At 39.4% G+C, this 24071-nt stretch overlaps 1 protein-coding gene across 2 annotated transcripts in view; it reads left to right on the top strand.

Annotated features, from left to right (window-relative positions):
- Positions 1–24071, top strand: part of LAMA4 (laminin subunit alpha 4) — a 150404-nt gene that overhangs the window by 78920 nt on the left and 47413 nt on the right. For both annotated transcript variants that reach the window (XM_039252211.1, XM_039252212.1), the window contains 7 exons: positions 3500–3611; positions 6401–6568; positions 8739–8932; positions 12941–13057; positions 18643–18791; positions 22653–22794; positions 23521–23617. In XM_039252211.1, the coding sequence (XP_039108142.1) occupies positions 3500–3611; positions 6401–6568; positions 8739–8932; positions 12941–13057; positions 18643–18791; positions 22653–22794; positions 23521–23617 (979 nt within the window). The remainder of the gene's footprint in view (positions 1–3499; positions 3612–6400; positions 6569–8738; positions 8933–12940; positions 13058–18642; positions 18792–22652; positions 22795–23520; positions 23618–24071) is intronic.

Raw genomic sequence — 24071 nt, forward strand, 5'->3', positions numbered from 1 at the left:
GAAACATTCCTCTGCAGTAGGAATAATAGATGGGCGAGTGAAGATGCTGAAGCTATGGACACCAGTAGTCGGGAAAATTGCCACAGAAGCCTAGACCAGAGTGGTTGGTGGGGTGCCTGAGTGGCTCAGTCAGTTAAGCATCCAACTTTGATTTCAGCTTAGGTCAGGTCATGATCTCACAGTCATGAGATCAAGCCCCGTGTCAGGCTCTGCACTGGACTAGGCGTGAAGCCTACTTAAAATTCTCTCTTTCCCTTTCCCTCTGTCTCTCTACCCCTACCCCTCTTTCTCTGTCTTTGTTTCTCAAAAAAGAAAGAGTGGTTGATGGCTACCTTGCCTTCATTTGAACAGAATTTGCAGTGGACAGGTATCAATCAAGACTGTGGTAGTATGGGACAAGAAGAGGGGCCAGAATGGCAAGCGAAATAAGAACGATTTGGTGACCAATTGGACATGAGGAGTAACAAGCAGGGAAGCTCTGGCTTGGAGAAATGACTATTCCAAAATTACAGAACAGGGGCACCTGGCTGGCTTAGTAGGTAAAGCATGCAACTTTTGATCTCTACTCCCAAGATTACATAAAAATATAGAGAGATCATGTAAAAATAAATCAATAAAATAAAATAATTAAATTACAGAATGGATTACTCAGGACATTCCCCTGTGGATGTCCAAAGGTGCAGTAAGAGAAAGATTTGAGTCTGTAGCTCAGAGGAGCTCAAGTCTGGAAAGGATATTAGAAGCCATTAATGTTCATGAGGTAGGGAAACCCACGGAAGTAGATATCACTGTACAGGTTCTGAAATGGCACACCAATATTCCCACTACTGTTTTGTCTAGTACTGTCCTTATTTATGCTGGTCTCCCAGAGTGATTACTAGAAGTTCCCCCTTTCACTTTCAAAAGTGGCACAGTTTAGACAATAAAGTATACGCTCACCCTAGATATTATCATCTCACTTAGTCTGGTTAATTTTTTTAAAAAATCAGTCAGCTAGATACACTACCCTTCATGCATTGTATTATCAAAAAGGTCTTGTCACTTTTAAAAAATTTTTTAATGTTTATTTACTTTTAAGACAGAGAAAGCCCAAGCAGGGGAAGGTCAGAGAGAGGGAGAGAGAGGATCTGAAGTGGGCTCTGTGGTGATGACAGACAGCCTATATATGGGGCTTGAACCCATGAACCATGAGATCTTGTCCTGAGCCAAAGTCAGATGCTTAACCAACTGAGCCACCCAGGTGCCCCTTTGCCACTTTTTATATCAGATATGTACAGGGGGAATTTGCTGTTGAGGTAAGTAAATGACTAATCTATTTATAATGTAAACCATCAACTGATTTATAGCTGTGAGTTGATGTTTTTAATTTTGGCCTTCCTTAAAGCAAGGTGCACTGGTTTTACGATGTGCCCATACCATTATTTTTATTTTTCATCCATAAGCAAAGTTACAGAAAAAAAAAAATCTTTCAAATAAGGCACTACTCCTATTATAGCCAGTAAGTTTGCGGTGTCAAGTGATAGACATTGCTTACCACTAGTCTCATATAGTGTTACTAAGCGCCCTCTGGTGTTTGTCAGAAAGAAGTTTTCTTGGAATTATTACATCCCCCAGGTGCCTTTCATTGCTTCATTTCAAAGTTTCCATATCAAGAAATAATGAACACAGTAATTACAATAGGCTGCTTCTTTGAAGGATGAAGCCAAAGTGAAAAATGTGTTGATTTTGCAGATATAATTTACACTGGATCAAAAATCAACTTGTTAACAATTTCTAGATGTTTTAAATGTTTGTGTCCATAATTTTTAAAAGCAGGGAGGGGTGACATCAAGAATAAGATTCATCTAATTTTCCGCATTATGCAATTTTTAAATATTTTTAATGCTTATTTATTTCTGAAGGAGAGAGCCAGAGCGTGAGCAGGGGAGGGGCACAGAGAGAGGGAGACACAGAATCCGAAGCAGGCTGCAGGCTCCGAGCTGTCACCACAGGGCCCGACGCGGGGCTCAAACCCATGAACTGTGAGATCATGACCTGAACTGAAGTCAGGCACTCTCAGCTGACTAAACCACTCAGAAGTCCCTGCATCATATAATTTTTAAATGACCACAGATTTTGTGTCTCTGGAAAGCATTAGAATGAGACAGGAGGAAGAGGGGCATTGGAGGAAGGAATGCAATGACTCAGAATGCAGTGTCCCTTCAGAAAGCCCGCTGTTTAGGAAAGGGTCTGATGGTTGCATTACTGCTGCACAGGAGGATTTATATGGAAGGAATTCTGGACTTGCTTGAAAAAACAACTTCCAGGGCACATGCTTGCACATTTCTGCATTTCTCTTCCTTGACTAAGGGCCACTTATGTGGGTTATGCCTAGAAAGCAAAAGCATTCCAGGTCAAATCACGGCAAAATCCTCTGGCTAGAACACTGGATGAGAGGAGAAAAGTTTGAAACAGCCACTCCCCTGTCCCGGGGAACCTGGGCAGTGGGTCTACCCACACTCTGTGGGGCAGACCATGCAGTCGCCTCAGACACTGCAGCACTTTGTTATAGGACCGAGCCAAAAAAGCATCAGATGAGGCAAATAGGCATCTGCCAAGTGTTAGACTAAAGAACTCCTTCCACCCTTAAATATAATCCATGAGTCAGTCTTTCTAATGCCAAAAGGTTGTACACAGGACACATCGCCAATGCCGTGCATACAGGCCAGTGTCCTGCCCTTAATCCATTTCTTAGATCAGCTTCTGTCCTTGCACACACAGAAACATGCCCATACGCTTACACACCCACATGTGCTTTTAGAAGCCACATTTGAGTTAGGATATCATTTTGACAAATTCTACATGCGAGCCCTGAAATAGAAGCTCCCTAGTGGAGAGAATGGAGTCCACTTCTCAGAGAAGAGTCTCATTCACTCTGAGCCAAATCTGCTTGAGTGGTTATTTGTACCCAAGTGGCATCAGTGTTGATGGGAATTTGGAATGCAAAACTGAAAACAGCATTGAGCCCAGTCAGCATAATCCTTTAAATCTCTGTGGTAATTCAGTGTCCGCTCTGGTTGGACCACCCAGGAGCCACTAGACGCGCAAAGCATTTCAAGGTCTGCCTGCTTTCTCAACGATTTCCCCCTTTGAAACTTTAAGCTCTTCCATCAGCACAATGTCAAATTGATCAGCAGACATGGGTAATTTCCTAGTCTGGAATCGTGAGACACAGTAAAAATTCAAAGAGTAAATTGCATATGAAAGGAGATTGGTTTGGACTGAACTATGACGAATGGCGAAGGAATACAGCTGATTTTATAGCCCTCTGCAGTTGTAAGGCTGGTCATCACATCAGCCTTCATGCATGATTTCTGGGACCATTTGTATGTTACAGAGCTTCCACATGCCAAGGAAATTTATGTTTATGGAATACATTATGCCCACCCACTGCTATGGACACATACACAATATTCCCTTCTCATAAATTTAAGCTGGTGTTTGTACGGATTATTTATAGGAAGGTCAAGCCTCAAGAAGGGGCGGACTGGCTCAGAAGGAAAGCATGGATACCATTAACCACGCAACGCAGCTTGTGGAGCAAGCTCATGATATGAGGGATAAAATTAAAGGTAAATATATTCTCTTCTGGTGCAGCTTAATGTCGAGGAATCATTTGTGTTAACTACAACAAAAATAATGGCTACTGGTAGTGCTTACTGTGTGCCAGTAAGTTGTTAGAGAGCTCTATATAAGGAAATATATATGCATTTCTACTATTTTTATATATATATTATATATGAGGTCATCCAGTTTGTTCACTAGGATTTCTGAGTACTCATCCCTACTTACTATCCGTTTGTCGTCAATAATAAATGTGTAGAAGCATTCCCTTTCCAGGTACTTCACTAAAGTGGAATGCCAGAATACCTTCCCAGCACAAGAAACGGAATGCTATGAAGTCTCTAAAATACAAGAGTTGAGTAGGAGTCATGTTTTTCTGCAGCAAAAACACCGCCTTTTGAGTGACAGGAAACTGTCCACTAATCCGAACTGTCCTAAACTGCATGATCCCGTTTCCTAAGGACCAGAGAGGCAACATGCTCTGATCCCCAGTTCAGAAGAGAAGCCTGGAGGGGGCATGTGAGATTTCTTTGGCCTACAGCGCAGTGGCAGATTTTACCTTCCCTCTTAGATGATTACTTATTTGCACTCTAATTTATGATATGTGTAGGTGGTATTTTGGAGACTATCTTAACAGCCCATTGAAAACCAGCCTTCAATTTATCAACAGAAAACAGGGGCTTTCACTTGTTCTAAAATAAAGAGAATTTCCTTGGGTTACAGTCTGCTAAGATACAGTATTTGTGTGTCTCCATAGCTTTTCTCCTATATATTAAGAGTTGGATGACAACGCCAAGTGCAGTGACAGAAAAGGAACCCACAGTGGGAGGGTCATATCTTTATCCTGAGGTTTAGGGAACATACTCTAGGCAAAGGGATGGATGGAGCCAACTTTAGACATTTGCTATATTTCCTTCAGTAGTACACAATAAAGATGATTGGCATGCATTTCAAACAGCCCTCACTCCTGTCTCTCTGTCTCATGCTTTTGCGTCTGTATTTTTGCTTATAACATTTCAGAGCTACTATTGATTTTTTCAAAAAGTAGGATTTTTTCAAAAAGGAGATTAGCTGACCTCATCTAATTAAAAAATAAATGCCCTTCTAGGCGGTAAATAAAGCCAGCATCCTAGTAAGCCATCTAGAGAAAATAATTCACCTTTGCTGTTATAAAATTTTTATTCTAAAGTGTTTCATTGGGAAGGAATCTAAGCCCTCTATTTGACCCTTTAAGTGTAAGAAAAGCTGAAAAAAATACCAAAGAAGTGTAAATGGGAAACAATAACTGCCATCAGTTTATCTTTTAAAAATAACATATGAATAGTCTCCAAAGACCAAGGCAAAAAATGTTATTGTCTGCATTTCCTTTTTCTAATCTATACCAGACATGGCTAAAGTAAAACAGGCGAGAATTGTAAATGTAATATTTGGATCAAAATGCCAAACAAGTCAGCACTGGAAATATTAGAGCTGAGGGATGGGAAAAAAAATCTATGTTTAGTTTATTTCCAGAGTTAATATTATAGATTTCACTTGAAAAGTGAATGTTTGATCCCTTCCTAGGTTTCATTTCTAGCATATCTTAGTTTCCCTGTAACTTTCTCAGTAATATTTATGGTGGTAAAAACCCCTTACCCCATTTATCTCCTTTCCTTTGGAATTTAAGAATGCTACACAGTATCAAAAGCATGTCATTCCTTATTCCCAACCATCTGTAAAAAACAACAACAAAACAAACAAACAAACAAAAAACCCTATTGGTGACCTTCAAGCTATTATCCATATAATATACAAGCCCGTATCTGGTATGATTTATGTGACACCAGTGTTTGTCTACCCATCTTGTCTGGCCAGCAGCATAGATCATAGAAAGCCACAGACACACAATTTCATTTATGCCAGGAAGATAAAATGTTTCCTCCCAGATCTGTCATACAGACAACGTGGCAATTACATAACTTTCATCTGATCATGTGTAGTAGGGAGAGAAAATCAGAAAACAACTCAGCTCTGCTGCTATTTAGACAACTTATCTAATCTCTCTGAGCATCGGCAGCCTCTTTGGTTCTAAAATTCTCCATCCTACTTATGTATGGAAGTGGAGTGAAAATGTCCCAGAATCAAAATGGCTGATCTTGACAAACGGTTATACTACAGAAGGCAAATAGTTATTGCAATATATATATATATAATTAATATATAAATTAATATATGTTAATAAGCAAAAAACTCATATCACACTAAAACAACCCTCTACTTTATACTTGGTCTGTAGAATAATCTGAAAGACCCATTTGAACAACTATCAATATGCTCTCATTTTGGTTTACAGCTTTGGTCAGATCCTTGGCTAAAACATAGTTAATACTCCTAACACATCTTACGTATGACAGGAGATATCTCAGAGAATTTTCTCTAAGTTATGTATTTTATTTTAAAAAGTTGATCAAAGACCCCAGATTTGTGTGCCTTACATAACCTTCAGGAATTACCATAGACTCCAGGCACTGCTGAAGTCAGGAAAGGCTTTGTATTAATCCCATTCCCATTCTGAAGACACCAAATGGGAAGCAAAGTCATTTCCTCAAGCTTTACTTCTTCTGGGAATGTATGGTGAATTCCAATGCTGCCACTAGTGTTTGCAGCATGAACATCAGGACAGTCTTTGAATGATACCTTCTTTCCATTTTAGGATCAGCTCTGCCCTTTGCCCTCCCTCCATGTTTTCAGCGGTATCACTGCAAAATGCCCAGATAACCCAACCCGTTTTCTTCTCTCACTATGTCCTTCCTTTCAGAGATCAACAACAAGATGCTCTATTACGGGGAGGAGCAGGAACTTACCTCTGAGGAAATCTCTGAGAAGATGGTGTTGGCCCAGAAGATGCTTGAGGAGATCAGACGCCGTCAACCGTTCCTCATGCAGCGGGAGCTAGTGGACGAGGAGGCAGATGAAGCCCAGGAACGTAGGTGTATTCAACTCCTGGCACATTGCACATGTTTGCTTGCTTTGTGGGTCCAAGAGAGGGCACTGAGCCACAGGGCAACATTTGGTCAAAGCAAGCAATTCCCAATATTTGGAACTATTTAGAATGTGTACGTGGCCTCAGGACAACTTAACTAAACGACCAAGATTTTTAGACCCAAGCCCAACCTTGAGCTTTTGAAAAACAGCTGAGACCCCACACAGACTCTATAGACCTTTAACTCCCGAGGAGAAGAAATAGGGACCTAACAGTTGGTGCAAACATATAAAGCAGGGGAAGAAAAACTAACGGGAACCAATTTTCAAAACTCCAATAAAAGAATCTTATCAAGAAGGCAGTAAAGCTGCAAGCCTGGCAACATTTATGTTCTGAAGTTTGGCAAATGACTTTTAGACTTTGAGAGTCCTCGTAGAAATTTAGCATTTCCTTTAATGATGAATGTAGGCAACACACCACAGAAGTATTAGTGAACCTATGACTTGGTTACTTTATCTGTTATCAATGACTAACAACTCATCCCAAACACATTCTTTTAAAATAATAATGATTTATTTGCTCATATCTTCATAGGTTGGCAATATGGGCTCAACTCAACCTGGACAGCTCATCTCTGCTCCATATAGCGGGAGCTAGGCTCACTTATATGTCCTGGGCCTTGCTCGGGGCGGGGGGGGTGTGTGTGGAATGGCTGGGCCTCTTCCCCTTGTGGCATCTTACCCTCAAGGAGACTAGCCCAGGCTCATTCATATGGCAGGAGCCTTCCAGGAAAGCAAGAATGGAACTCAAGGATGTCCTATCTATCCTACTGGCCCAGACTGGCCCAGATTTAAGGTGTGAGAGAATAGACTCCACTCTTCATGGGAAGAGTTGCAAAGAATTTGTTCCATCTTAATCTACACAATCAACAAGAGAAGCCGTAGATTTGGATATTAGCTGTTGCTCTTATCTCATAACATTAAGTTTATCAGTAATTCAAAATATAGGAAGCACATGTGTTCTTATATTACCACTTTGCTTTTTAATATATTGGTCTTCTCTTTAAGTCTAGGTATTTTACTTTATTCATTTTTGAATACATTATAAGAAGGGGTCTGGAGGTTTCACTAGATTGCAAAGGGTCCCATGGCACACAAAAGGGTTAAGAACACCTTCACTGGGTTATTTTCCTATGATAATTATTAGCAACTTCTGCTACAAATTATTGTGAATATTCTAGAAGAGGAACATTCTTCACATAGAGGCATATTACCATAGCAAATGTATGAAGTCTTAAAGAGCAAGAACTCTGGAGGAATCTCCAGCCCCATTTATGAGTCTGGATGAAGGCCGCACTCAGAGAGGCTGGAGATCTAAGGTCACAAACGGATGCTTCCAACACTCCTTGCCTGTTTCAGAATTTATCGAGTCTGCCCAAGGGGAGTGAAACCAACCACATATTCCACTTAGCCGCCTTCCAACCTCGTGGATGCATTTTTAACCACTCTCTTTACTCAGCTGTGAACTTGCGTCTTCTGCTCACAGTGATGAAAGAAGATACAACATCTGCAAAAGACAGACCGATACTCCCTAGAGGAAAAATAGCATTAAGGCACATAGTCAATGCAGGTTACTTTGATCAGAGGATTAAAACATATACAGAATTTAAGAACATATCATTGTCATTTAATCTTCATACCACCCAAAATAATGGTTTAGGTTTGACTTAAAGTAACTAACTAAAAGCACTTGCCTGGAGAGAAGAGAGAAAATGAGTGGCTGTGAACATCACTTGTCGGTAACAGACAAGATATTTTGGTTATTTTTAACAGTAAAACTATAGCATATCCAAACCTTTTTATATGGTAAAATTACTAATAATCTGGGTAATAATAAACATACTATAATAACATGGATTCCATATAAATCATAATCTCAATGGAAAAACTAACCAAACTCTTTTTTTGACTGACTGTCATTCAGGGATTCTCAAACCTACAAAACAGTATTTCTTTCTTCAAGTATAAAACATGGGCTATTTTTATGAGCAAGAGCTTCAGCCTCTATTGCTAAGGAAGGCCTGGCCTGACAAACATGCATCTTTGCTGACGGCCAGATGGAATGAGGAGACAGGAGAAGCCCAGACTCAGTTTCCGTGTCTGTGTCTTCCCAGTGTTGAACCAAGCTGAGAGCTGGCAGCGGCTCTACAATGATACTCGCTCTCTATTTCCTGTTGTCCTGGAGCAGCTGGATGACTACAATGCTAAGTTGTCAGACCTCCAGGAATCACTTGACCAGGCTCTTGACCGTGTCAGGGACACCGAAGACATGAACAGAGCCACAGCAGCCAGGCAGCGGGACCACGAGGTACAATGGACACTCTATCTATAAATGCAATTTGGACACATATGACACAAAGTTATAACCAGGAGGGACAGCTGGCTTGCAGTTTTTTGAACTATTGGTACATTCATATAGACCTGTGTTTAAAATAGCTGTTCTTTTTTTGCCACTGTAATTTGCTAATGTGAGTGTGTCCACCTAAAATCAAGTTGAAATCATTATAATTGGTCAGCTTTTGCACGAGTAAGAATACAGTTGAGTATTCTGCATCCGTGTGTATGGCTATGTTGTTCTTGTGAGTAAGCAATGTGTTAGTCCTATGCTTGACTTTTTTTTTTTTTTTTTAACTGAGAGCACTAGAACATCAAAGCAACTCAGAAACATGAGCTTAGAAGGGTATGTGTAATTTCTGGAAAGGCGAGATAAGCAAATCTCACAGCCTGACTGGTCAGTAGGCACACAGATAAGGAACCTAATTCAAGCCAAAGGTCATCCAAATACAAAGAGGTGAGAGAAATTCCCAGACACAACCATAGCTTGCAAAGGCCCTCATCTCTATGGGGGTGGGATTTGTACATGCCCACCTTAGGGGGCTTAGATCTGGTGGTGGTCACGGCCGTTCCAAGCAATGCAGGCACTCACAGCCACCATCTTCTGATAGGGAGATATGTGTATCTTTGGACATATTTATAAAAATTAGAGTCAAATAGCAATGTCAAAACATAGGAAGCAACTATAAGCAAATTCATTAATTCAGTTATGTTTATTGTTTTAGAAACCAATCTAACTGAGGCTCTCCGCCCTGATTTTCAATCATCACCATCTCTTAGTATGTCACTGTAAAATTTCCTAAATAGAAGTGAATTTCACTTGGGGCACCTGGCTGGCTCAGTCAGAAGAACATGTGACTCTTGATCTTGGGGTCATGAGTTTGAGCCCTACCTTGGGTGTAGAGATTACTTAATAAAACTTTTTTAAAAGTTAATTACACTCATCACCATCATTTAAAGCCCTTAGCCAATATTTTTTAGAACAATAATGGTCAAGATAGCAAGCAAAATAGCCTCCCCCTTTCTCCCTTCCATTTCTGCTCCCTTCTCAACCACCATCCCCACCCATTCTGATCAGCTGTCTCCATTACAGTTCTGGGGGTCACTGCTTGCTCTTGTTTAAACCCTTCATTTTCTCCTTCTGACTAATAGCAGTGCCTTTGATGCTCCAGCTTGTTAGCCACTGAGTGATCATAAAATGAATTTGGAATATTGTAACCAACCTTTCTTTTTTTAATTGAAGTATAATTGAATAACAAGTATTTTTTAAAAGAAAATAAAGAAAAAGAGAATAGATGGAATGGAATGGAATAATAGAACAGAATAGAATAGAAAAGAATAGAAAAAATAGGGGTGCCTGGGTGGCTTAGTTGGTTAAGCGTCCGACTTTCGCTTAGGTCATGATCTCACGGTTCGTGGGTTCGAGCCCCGCGTCAGGCTCTGTGCTGACTGCCAGCTCAGAGCCTGGAGCCTATTTCAGTCTGTGACTCCCTCTCTCTCTGACCCTCCCCTGCTCACGCTGTCTCTCTCTCTGTCTCCTAGAAATAAATAAACATTAAAAAAAAAAAAAAGAAAAGAATAGGAAAAATAGAATAGAATAGAACAGAACAGAATAGAAAATATCCAAGTGCCTCATCTATAGGAAAGTATGGTTTCACCGCATTTCTGCTTTAGTGTTGCAACATCAAATGCATTTTTTACCATGGGTCATGGTTATGAACATCGGACATACTGTCCTATAGGACAGTCTATGGTCTTTCACATGTCATGAGGAACCATCTCTGATCGACCCTTGCCAGCCTCCTTGGCCTCACCTTTTACTGTGTCCCTGCCTGACATGTTCAGTACAGGCAATTATCACACTCCCAGTAATCCCATGTGCCTGGAACAGATTTCTTTTTCCTTTCTCTTTTGCCTGGATAGGCCCAGGCATCACCTCCTGCAGGAGCCCCACCCCCATCCCCAAGTTAACAAGTGCTCTCTTCAGCAATCCCATAATGTACCTTGTGACATTCTGTTTCTGTATTGCGATCATCTGTTAACGGATCTGCCTTCCCTACTAAACTTAAGTGTTGTAACCTCACATTTCATTGTCAGACCTACAGCACAGCTTAGAAAAGAATCACACCAAATTTCCGATCTTTCCACAAAACCAAAAATAACGACACAGTTCAATCGTTTTGATATATGCAAACAGTAGCCGCACAACTAGGAATTATGTTATTTTTCTCACCATCCTACTCCCACACCAAAGGGCAACAGAATGATAAAAGTCTTCATCAGATGAATGTAAGATTCTATTTTAAAAAGCACAATTAACTTAAGCAAAGCTCTGCCCTCCCAGAACTCTTATCATTTTTTTAAGAATTGGGACTTTTTTTATTCTTTGCATATAAGACATGGATACTGAACATGCCTAATAGTGCTATTGTATATCATTTTCATAATTATTAGTTTTCAAAACTCTCTTTTGTTCAAATTTGACCTTTCTGTGGGAGCATCTTTTTTTCAAAGCTAAGTTTATTCATTTCTGTCTAAGGCTGTATATGATGAGTATGTATATGATAAGTGATAAGCCCCTTAACTTGAAGCATATTATTTTCCAACTACTGAAAATGAACCTATCACTCAGGCTTTAAAGGCTTTAAAGTTTGACTTCAGGGCATTACCTGTGTTCCCTTAAGGTGACCAGATACAAGAGCTTCCGGCAGGAGTAATATCTCAGAAGAAAAACCTCTCTGAATGAGCTAAATAATACCAACCTTCTTCCTCCTCCTTTCCTTACATAGCTTAATACCTTTCCTTTAAAATATTGCTTTCGTGTAGAGCTGCGTAACTCCATCTCCTTGTGGAGACAAGAATAATTAACCCCAGATAGTCACATTGTATTAAGCTTGATGGATTTTGAGGGGAAATTGATTTTGGAATGTTCCTGCATTGTTCAAATGGGATTCTTTTCTGTCCTTGGACCTATATCTTCCCAAGGAGCAACGTGTTTGGAGAAGATGGCATCCGTCTTCCTTCCCACTAAATTAGAAAAGACTGCAGGTGCAGGGAACACAAAAGACACTAAGATGAACTTAGGAAGTCTTAAATGTGTCCTCCTATATCTGGGCTTCGGTAATTATTCCCATGGTATCTTAGGTCATACCATAAGTCATCTATTTCAACCCCCATTCAAATTGCTGCTTCTAAAGTAACTTCGACTCATTTTTTACTCAGACTGTAAAATGAGTCTTTTGCTTTTCTCTCTTAAAGTATTAGTCTGTGTTGCTTTCAAACTCCAAACTCATTTGAAGCTTTCTAATATATTTTTCAAAATCACAACATGCCTGCTTCTAGAATCCAACAGTGAAGGTAGAAATGAATGCATTCATCAAAAAATAGATTAACCCTTGGGCCATTTGCCTTCCTCAAAAATTCTGAGCATCTAACATTAAGAGCTCCGAGTGCCAGGAAGCAAGATCACAATTTCATGCTTTCATAGTAGGGCCATTTAGAAAAAAATTTTTAAGGACTTTAACACTGTTTTGTACATGCCTTATTACTATGCAAATGAGCTATTCATGCCTGGCCCAAAGTCAGCACTTCTGAATTAGTTCATTTTCCACTTACTGCAAATAGAAAGTCTCTGTGCAATGTGCATCCGGTGTTTCACTTTTTACATTTATGGAGAAAAAATCAAAGGCTCTGTCTGAAGTGGTCACTCCCCATGAGATGATGGTGTTTTAAGTAATAACCATAGCTAAGTGCTTCGAAGCTTCCAAAGTGCTTTCTCTTGTTATCTCCATATTATAAATGAGAAAACGGAGCATGACATGGGTAGAATTCCCCCAAAGTCACACAGCAATTAGGCCGTGGGGCCAGGAGAGGAACCCAGATTTGTCTGAGCACAAAGACAGGAGGTGACACAGACCACTCTCCCTGGTGCTTTCTTTAAAGTGACCTTCTCTTCTGCCCTCCCTACTCTTCGTTCCTGCAGAAACAACACGAGAGAGTGAGGGAACAGATGGGAGGAGTGAACAGTTCTCTGAAGACGTCTTTGGATTCTCTCACAACACCTCGTCTGACCCTTTCAGAACTTGATGATATAATAAAGGTAGGGATGCATGTGACTTGTAGGTGTGTATTTATAAGCAGATCGAAACAGCCGCTCAGGGTTACAGAACAACAGTGGAATCCAAATCAAATCTGTCAAGTTAACGAGAGTTCTAGAAGTAAGATCAGGAGACTAATTTTTTTCAGTCTCCCTCATTGTATGGTGGTACTACCCACATATGGCTATTTACATTTAAATGGCTTAAAATGAAAAGAATTAAAATTAAATTCCTCGGTTGAATTAGCCCTGTTTCCAGTGCTCAATAGCGCCACCTGTGGCTTGTAGCTAGTCTACTGGATGGCACAGATCTTGCACAAAGTGCAGACTTAGGTCCTTCTTACTCTCTACTCATAAGATGTATGTTTAAGAGAGCTAGCATTTAAAATCAGTGAGACACATATTTAGAGTAGAAAATTTCCAGTAAACTGCAATGAAGTAACCCTTCTCCAAATTACTCTTAGCTCCCTTTTATTGCGTTTGAAAGGATATCATTTTAAAGTCTTCTGATCACCATTTCATTCTTCTTTGACTATTTCAGCACCAAGCTCCCTGTCTTCCTCTCCATCCCTACTCCCGTCACTATCCTTGGTGACACCAAAATTGAGATGGATGAGCCCACTAGCTCTCTGACCCCCAACCCCTATAACTTCTCCTGCCCAACAAGCTTTTCCTCCAGCCCACCCTGGTTATCCCTCCTATAGCCTAATGCTACTTCACAATGCCTATGTCATTTACCTCAATTCATCTCATCACATAGACATTTTATCATCTCATGTCATCACAAGAAGGGTGAGTACAGTACAATAAGATATTTTTAGAGAGAGGCCACATTTTCATTACTTTTATTATAGTATATTATAATTGTTCTATTTTATTATTACTTATTGTTGTTACACTCTTACTGAGCCTAATTTATAAACTAAACTTTATCATAGGTATATACACATAGGAAAATATAGTATATATAGAGTTCAGTGCCATTCATAGTTCTAAGTACCCATTGGGATCTTGGAATATATCCTCTGTAGTGAAGGGGGCGATACTGTAATCATTATTTGGAAACACTCATAACTTCTATACCCACCTCTTCCCATACTGTACCCACATGAGAATTCTATCCCCATAGTCCAGTAAACCCAAGTATCCCCAGCATCATGGCCATACCAGAGAAGCCAACATAGTGAAAACGCCTTCCCTTCTATCAGCCTGGCTGGTGAATTTGCTTCATGCTTCACTGAAAAATAAAAACAAAGAGAAAAGAACTTCCCTCATCTTTCTCCCCAGTTCTACCAGCCCACCTGCATTCCTATGCACACTTCTATCTTCCTTCTTATTTTAGTGAAGTATCCCTTCTCCTGTTGAAGTCTTATCTCCCACCTGTGCTCTGAATCCCATCCTTCTTCTCCTCAAAAATAGCACCACAGGGTTTTCTTCTGAAAGTATTCCCTCTCTCTTCTCTTTTGTCCAATTCTTACTCTACTGAACCATTACTGCCAACATGTAAACATGCTGTACATATTCCTTGTCCTTTAAAAAAAGAAAGCCCTTGCCTGCAACCCTCTAACTCTGTCCCATTCATTACTCTACTCTGCTCAACTTCACAACAAAACACCTCAAGAGTCATTGACAGCTGCATTTCCACCTTTCAACCATCCACTGCCTTCTGTACACAACCCACTCCAAATGAGACTTCATGGCCCTCCACCCAGAATGTTCTTGTCCAGGTCATCAGTGAACTCAATAGAGCCAAAACCATGGTTACTTCTCCCTCCTCAGCATTCTCTGCCTCCTTGCTGATTAACCTCTTCTTATTTAAACACTCAGCGTTTTCATCCTGCCTCCTCCAGGACCCCCCTCCCCTGGTCCTCCTCCCACCTCGCTGGAGACTTTTCCCCAGGCTTCACTACTAGCTTCACTTCTGCACATCCTCTGTGTAGTAAATATTTTAGGCTCTGCAGGCCACATATAACCACGCCCCCTTATTTTTTTTCTGTTTCTTTTGTTTATTTCTTTTATAACGCTTTAAAAATGTAAATAATATTCTTAGCTAGACGCTATATAGAAACAGGACTTGAGCTGTTCTTGGCCCTAAGCTTTGTGCATCTCTGCTCTTGATAATGAATGACTCTGTTCTCAGTCCTGGCCCCTCTTTGGTACTTACACTTTCTCCCTAGTTGACTACATTGAATCCCGTGGCTTTAAAGAACAATTATACGCATGATCCCATAATCTATACCTCCAACTTTCATACTTCCACTGTGTTCCAGACTCATATCCAAATGCTTACTTGAAGTTGCCTAGTAAGAACTCAGTGTGAGGTACAGCACAGTCATAATTTGATCTACCACTTAGATGTGTAATAGGCATATCAAACTTGACATATTCTGAATAAAACTTGCTGCTTCCCTAATCTTCCCCACCTCAGTAACTGACACAATCCCATTTGTTCAACTCAAAACTCTAGAGTCATTGTTGACTTCTCTTTCCTCCTGCTTCCCATTTCAACAAGACCTATTGACCCTGTCTCCAAAATGAGTCCTGGTTTCTGACTCCCTTCTCTGCTGCTGCCCTGCAGTCCAGGCCACCTCATCTCCAGCATGAACTGCCACAGGGGCCTCCTACCCCTTCATTTACCTCCACTCTTGCCCCTCAAGACTCATTATCTAGGCAGTAGCAGAACAATCTCTTAAAAATATTACTTCTCCCACATAAAAACCTCCAGTGAAACTTACAGTAGAAACAAGCTCACTTTACCATGGTTCTTGAGACCTTAAATGACCTGGCTTTAACCCATCCCTCTACCTTAATCCACATATCTTTCCCCACTCATTGCCCTTCAGCCCATCCCTCTCTGTTACCTTCCAACTCTGCTCTGTTTTTCAAACACATCACACTTTTCCTCACCTCAGGTCCTCTGCACCCACTGTCTCCAGATCTTCAAATGGCTGGTGTCCTTGTGAACCTTCAATGCAAATGGTGTTTTTACCTTCAGTCACTCTCCAACCCATTCCACCCATACTATTTTATTCAAAATACTTTTTACTTTCTGAAATTTGTTCAATTATTTGATTATTTGTCTATCATCTATATATTCCCACTAGGTTGTTAATTCCTTGAAAGCAGAGATTATATTCATAGTTTTGCATTCTATCTCCTAAAAGAGTGCCTAGCACACAGTGGGCATTTGATAAATATTTATTTAATTAACTAATGAGTAAAGGTGGAATGTCCATGGTATTCCTTCTGCTTATGCAACTAAATATAATTTTCTTCAAAGTTGTTTCCCAGATGACCTACCAAATGGCTAGAGACTTAATACTGTCTCCATAGAAATAAACCTTCTATGCTAGGAACTGTGCTACATTCTAAGAATACAAAAATAAATTAGACACAACTCTTGCCTTCTAAAATTATGTAGTCTGGTGGGTGGAATAATCATGCAAAATGATTATAGTAGTGCGATACATGAACAGTAGAAATATATGATAACACTGAACTCATCCTGGAGAAATTAGGGATAGCTTCATAAAGGAAGTGATATTTCAGCTGAAATTGGGAGGATGAGTAGAACTTTTCCAGGTGGGCCAGACAAAAAAGAAAGCAGTTATCCTAGACAGAGAAAATATTATGTGAAAAGGCACAGTGGCCAAAAAAAATCATGGAGTATTAACACATCAGTTAGTCAAGGCTTGACCATGGTACATAATGGGGTGGGGATGGGTGAAAAATGATGAGACTGGAAAAAGGAGGGATCAATTGGTGAAGCCACCCAAGTAATCAGATTTGTTCCTGCAGAGCAATTGGCTGATTTTGAGAGGGAAAATAACATGATCAGATTTGCTTAATAGAAAGATGGCATCCCTGTAGGATGGTGCAGAGAGGGTCTTTAGAAGACTCAGAAGACTGGGCTGGCATAGATGAGTTAGATTATTTAGAGAAGAAAGGGCTGAGTCAAGCCTGAGCAACATAACTTTTGAAGTCTCCTTCCTGGATGGTGAAAAAGGAGACCAAGGAGAGAGCAGTGTCACCGAAGCTAAGGAAAGAGAGCATTGTAAGGCAAAGATAGTGACTAACACTGTCACAAACCAGAAATAAATCCAGTACATAAAGACATGAAAGTGTCGAATGGATCTGGCAATATGGTGTCTGACACTGGGGACCTTGGCAAGACTCATTTCTGTGGAATGCACTGCATCAACAAAGAAAAGAAGCTGGAAGGGAAGCTAGAGTCAAGGAATAGGTTTTATTTGTTTGTTTTTAATGGGAGAGGTTAACTGGGGCATGTTCGTGTCTGAGAGGAGCCAGTAGCTAGAGAGCAAGAACATAAAACAGGGCAGCATGCCTTATACAGAAAAGGAACACTTGTCCTCTTAAAATACAAGAAAGATGTACATAAGGATGTAGCTATAAATAAGCTATAGAGTTTTCTTTGAGGGGGAGGGACTGAGGAATGGTGGCAAAGAGTTGTTTGTGATCCTTCTTTGTGGGTATTGGTGTCTCTGAGGAGAAGCTCCCAAGTTCTAAACAAGTTGAAAAATAAATAACATTATAAATATTAAGCCCAAGAACATCACCTTCATTTCTGATGCAGCTAAGATAAAGACATGGCTTTAGGTCTCTTAGCCAAGTAGGGTGGCTAATAATTCCAGAATTAGGCAGAACTGCCCACTCAGACAGGCAGTATTGCAGGAGGGTTCATGTGGGGGTTCTGCCCAGAACAACTTTCATTATGGACAAACACGGGAAAACTCGGGCTTTCTACTGGAAGCTTGCTACCAAGAGGCAGAGTGTAGAGCTGAACAGACTACACGGTTATTCCTCAAATTTACCAATCAAATAAAACAGTCCCTTTCTCAGGAGCAAAATGAGGAAAGGGGTGGAGAGGTCTGAGGTTTCACTAACTGAACTCCCTTCATAGGGAGGAAAATCAGGAGTACAGAAAAAAACTGTTCCCTGCTACAGTTAGTTGATGTCTTCTAAGTGAAAAAGAAAATAAAGTAATCTGCTTAGAATCAGATAGAGGCGCAAGAAGGAAATGTTCATGGCTTAAGAATAGTAACAATGCTGAGAATCACTATTTGAGTGACTGGGAGAAATGAATGATGCTCATTAGATTTAGTAATTTAGTTATCATTAGTTTTAATTTCTGTTTTGTTGGAGCAGTGAAGTAAAAATCAGACTGGAGTGGGTTAAAGAATGAGTTAAAAAGTGATAAAATAGAAACACCTAACATAAATACTCTTTTGACTATATTTTGCAATGGAGGGAATAGAAAAGTAAGGTAATAACATTGGGGAGATGTATGGGTAATGGAAGGTTTTTGGTTTATCTTCATTTTGTTTTGTTTTGAGGTGGGAGAAGGCAGAGCCTGTCTGAAAGCTAGGGAAGCAATCCATAAAGAAAGAGTTAAAGATGCAAGAGAAATAGATAGAAGCATACTTAAAGTATTTTAGACTCATGTAGACTCGGCCTGAAATTAACTAAACCTCATAATAAGGAAGAATAGAGATTATCTTTTGTGCTCCAAGGAAAAAAGATTTTAAGTTCTTCTATGTTCAATTCACTTTTTGAAATATTTTCTTCAGAATGCATCAGGGATTTATGCGGAAATAGATGGAGCCAAAAATGAACTACAAGGAAAGCTATCCAACCTAAGCAACCTTAGTCATGACTTAGTCCAAGAAGCTGTTGACCATGCACGCAACCTTCAACAAGAGGCTGATGAATTGAGCAGGTAATATCCTGGCTTTAGAAATGCAAATAGCTACATAGAGTGAATAACTCATTTTTAATTCAATTCCACGTGCCAGAATTACTGGGGTACAGGTTAGCAAGTTAGGTTTGAGGTTGTGTTTGTTTGTTCATTTTAAGGCTTGTTAGTTGGTCAGTCTGAGAGTCAGCCAATCATTGTTTATTGCAATCGCTTTGGGGAGAGTTATTTTTATTATTATTAAAAAAATCTGTCAGATTAGAGACCTGTGTTGTGAGGGGTGTTTCTGTTCCACAGTTATGAATAGAGTGACCGAAGGCATTTTGATTAAGGACATAACTGCTGCACAAAATATTATCAAGCCCCTTCCCAAGGTCCCAATCAGATTCCTCTACAAGGTCTAATTCTGCCACCATCACATATTTATTTCACAGAGAGCATTAGCCTTCACACCCAAGGGTCTTAAGTAAAGCTGATTGGAAGTTGGCAATACAACTGACTTCTGGTACATACTCTAGACATCCTACAGTGCCCAACAGGAACTGTTTGATTTCAACACCTGATTAAGAGAAAATCAATTGACAATTTTCCTCACAGCATCTAGAAGAGAGTCACACACCCTTTGGGCATTCAATTAATGTTAATTGAAATGTACTGAAAGATTGGAATTGAATTCATGACCTTGAAATGATAGGTAAATAATGAGATAATTATAGAGAAAGACTACAAATCTGGCAATTGGAAACAAGGATCAGTAAAAGTCATGAATAAAAGTAATAACCAATTTAACTCTTGTTGAAACCTTAAACTACCCTTTTATTCCTGATTGTCAAAATTTTCAAATATCCCTCCACATCTTCTGAGAATTGAAGGAAGGACAGGAGAGAGAGAAAGAGAGACAGAGACAGAGAGAGACAGAGAGACAGAGAAAAATAGATGTTATGTTAAAATCTTCATGTACAAGATGGCGTTGTACCCACCTTAGTGTCATGCTTCTTGTAAATGTGATTTTGATCAAGCAAATAAAATGGAGCTTGGATAAAATACTATTTGGATAACATGCTGTATTGGTATAACATTGTTTTTAAGATTCCCTCCTCTGGCTCTCTTCATTTTTCTTTTATCCTTTAGTTCAATGACTATGCCCTATTGATTGGGTTCCAACACATATTGTCACTAACTGCCAACCTGCAACAATGTTCTAGCACGATTCTAAGTAAGGTACCCATGCTTTACATCAAAAAATGATCAAAAATATCAATCACCCTAAAGTCCCTTTTGCATTTAGGATATTTCAGACTGAATATATTCAGTGAAACATCCAAATTTCTAGATGTCTTCCCTTCAAACTATGAATATTCTTCATCATCTATCTGGTGACCCAGCGATTTGCTTCTTGTGCCTCAAACAGAAATAAACATAATTCATCCAGAAACTTCCATTTCAAAAAAAAAAAAGAAACTTCCATTTCAATAGCACATTTTTGTCTTGTGTATTGATGCAGTACCTATTTTGTGCCTAGTAATGAAAACATAGTATTAAAGCCTTTGATTCTTTTTTTTTTACGTTTATTTATTTTGAGAGAGAGACAGAGAGAGCAAGTGGGTGAGGGATAGAGAGAGGGAGAGAGAGAGATTCCCAAGCAGGCGCTGTGCTGTCAGCATAGAGCCTGACGCAGGCAAGGCTTCAGTCCATGAACCATGGGATCATGATCTGAGCTGGAATCAAAAGTCAGACGCTTAACTGACTGAGCCACTCAGGCGCCCCCTAAAGATTTTGTTTCAAGCTCTTTCTTATATCTTAATATTCTAGCCAGTAAAATTTAAAAATATTAACAAATACTTGTAACATTTTATTCTTTTTATCTCTTTCTTTTAAAACTTGCTCAGATTTTACTCACTGTGCCATTCTAAGAACAAAGGCTATGGGTAGGAAAAAGTACCACATATTTGGATTAGAATTACCTCTGGAGAGCAGAGTTGCATTATGGGTTTCATGAACCTTAGGTACTTTTACCTCCATGGGTCCCTTCCTCCATAAAAATATTTAAAATTATATGTCACGATAACATTGTTATAAGATTAATATAATTATTATTAGTATCCTCATTGTTCTTCTGATTTAAAAAAATTGAAATGAAAATATCTTTGTGGGGTTCTACTTTGCCTAATGGATAAGCCAACCCTCCTGGAGAGGTAAGAATGATGATGAACTTGGACAAAAGAAAGGAAAGTACAAACCAAACCTATACAGAAAAAGTCACACTGAGCCTAAGAGAGCACATAGGGACTGAAACTGAATGGAGGAAGCTGATAATCAATTGACTGAACTCAATAGGTCAGGGCAGTTGGAAGTGGTGAGTCAGTGTGGGATCTGCAATGTCATATACTGGGTCACAGAGCATCTTCTGGACATTACTGATGAATAAAATGATACTAGTTCTCAATGTTTGAAACTGAGAAGAAAATATGGAACTGATGGATTTAAAACTGAATAAAATTGAGGGGCGCTTGGGTAGCTCAGTCAGTTAAGCATCTGATTCTTGATTTCAGCTCAAGCCATGATCTCACGGTTTCATGAGTTTGAGCCCCACATTGGGCTCTGCACAGTAAGCACGGAGCTTGCTTAGGATTCTTTCTCTCTCCTTCTCTCCCTGCCCCTCCTCCACTCATGCTGCCTCTGCCTCTCTCAAATAAATAAATAAACAAAAAAAAAAAAGCTAAAGTTCTTTTAATAAATAAATAAGTAAATAAATAAATAAATAAATAAATAAATAAATAAAACTGAATAAAATTGACACAAACGATTTAGGAAGAGCTGCCAAAATGAAGCCATGCTTATATGATAGAGGAAGACAAAGCATTTGTCAATAAAGCGAATTATTCTATGAATATACTTAGGACTTGAAATTCCAATTCAGGAAATAGTTTAGGTGTAACAGTAAACATTGATTGATATTTACTGGATGACAGGCACAGTACCAAGCATTTCACATATTCTATCCCTGTTGTACCTCACATCAATCTTCTGCTGCATAAATCATTATCAGCCACTATATGAGAATGCCCACTGCATAGCGGGTACCCAATAAATATTATTAGATGAACCTTACAGAAGCAAGAAAGGGGTAAAGGCCGAGAACATGGTGTATAGGGCAAGGGGAAATGGATGTGAGTAGGGCTTTGCCCTTCAGGGAAATAGCTGGGCCACAGGAGGGAGACAAACCGTATAATGTGTCCTGGTTCCTTCTATGAAAAGGGAATAACAATGCCTAATTCATGGGTGTGATAAGAATTAAAGACATAATATACAGAGCCAGTCCAGCCCAGTATCTGCACATAGATGCTCAATAAGTGTTATTTCGCTTCTTAAGGGAAAATATGATGTTTTATAAAGTGAATGAAAGGTTGAATAAATCGAGTGGAACCAGCTAATACCTAACAACACACTGAGGCTATGTGCCCTCTCTGAGAGCCATAGTTTCTTTCAAGGAAAGGGAGTAACAATGCTGATCTGGGTAAGTAGGTGAGGGAAGGCTGTGGGTTCATTCCTCTGCCTGACTGCTACAATATAAACAAACTGTTGCTCGAAGAGGTACAGAGGGCTGATTTAAGTCATCATTCTCTTTTTCTGTGGCCACTGCCAGGCAAACAGCATCCATGAGGCCAACATGAGGTAAAGTCTTAGGGGCACCAAAGGCAGAGGAAAGCAAAGAAGATGTGCTCCTAGGAAAGACAGCTTGGGAAAACCTTTCCAAGCCAGGTGACTTTAAATAACCGGAAACAGGTCCCTGTGGTCCCAGAAATATTCCAATCAAGCTATAAAAATGGTTCCATTTCCCAAAAAAGTAAGAAAGAGGAAAATGACACCTTTCTTCTTTTACAGGAATTTGCACAGTTCAGATATGAACGGGCTGGTACAGAAGGCTTTGGATGCTTCAAATGTCTATGAAAATATTGCCAATTATGTTAGTGAAGCCAATGAAACAGCAGAATTGGCTTTGAACATCACTGACCGAATTTATGATGTGAGTATCCCCTTATTTTTTTAAGATTTTGTTTTTAAGTAATCTCTACACCCAACATGGGGCTCAAACTCACAACTCCGAGATAGTCACATACTCCACCAACAGAGCCAGCCAAGCACACACACACACCGAGTATTCGCTTATTTTAAAGTTCATTTACATGCTGCCTTTTCCCAGCTTATGATTTTTGTTTTCTAATGTCATCTCTTGAGCTTGAGCTTTCAGTATAATACAAATGGCAGAAAGGGCAAGAAAACTAAGAAAAGAGCATTTTATTTGTGTTATGAAGGTTTCAGTGGTTCAAGATGTGTCATACTCCTGCCAGCAAATGCCAGTTCCTTTGACATTTTTAAGCCACAGTCCTGAATAAACCATATTTAAGATTAACCCATGCTGTTAGAGAAGATGCTTTATGCATACATTCACATTTTTTCAACTCTGAAACTATTTATTGAGTGCCTTCTAATTGACAAGCACTTTCAAGGGGACTTGACCAAGCACTGTTCTAGGTTCACTGAATTTCCCTTGAAAAATGTTTATCTTGAAAATGTCATGGACTTTGTTTTCTCATGTTCACATTTGACTTTGATTTTGAGCTATGGAAATGAAGTTGTATGAATTTTGCTTGGTATTCAGCAGGTAAACAGTGTCATTTACATCTTCAATCCATGAGAAGTGGTTTTCTTCTGGTGTCATTCTTATTCTTTCCATGCAATTCCTTTGTAGGCTGTGAGTGGGATTGATACTCAAATCATTTACCATAAGGATGAGAGTGAGAACCTCCTCAATCAAGCCAGAGAACTACAAGCAAAGACAGACCCTAGTAAATATCTTTACTACCTTCCTTCTGATTCATAGCTGCTTCTCTCCTTTCATAGAGTGTTTCTGCATGTGGATAGATACTTCTAAATTCCAGGATTAAAAACCATAATCTTTTTTTACATTATTTTCCTCATTTTATTTTTATGTTTTTAAATAATTTACTTATTGTTTAATTTACATCCAAGTTATATAGTGCAACAATGATTTCAGGAGTAGAGTCCTTAATGCCCCTTACCCATTTAGCCCATTTCCTCTCCCTTAACCTCTCCAGTAACCCTCTGTTCTCTATATTGAAGAGTCTCTAAAAACAAATGTTCTTTTAACTGAAAAGCACGTTAGTAGTTCCTGCTGAGAGTCAAGGTATAAAAAAAGCAAAGACTGGATATTTTATTTTATTTATTTTATTTTATTTTATTTTTTTTTTTATTTCTAGCAGAGAGAGAGAGACAGCGTGA

This window comes from Hyaena hyaena, unplaced genomic scaffold (genome assembly GCF_003009895.1).
Source record: "Hyaena hyaena isolate Hyena2069 unplaced genomic scaffold, ASM300989v1 scaffold_412, whole genome shotgun sequence".
Lineage (NCBI taxonomy): Eukaryota > Metazoa > Chordata > Mammalia > Carnivora > Hyaenidae > Hyaena > Hyaena hyaena.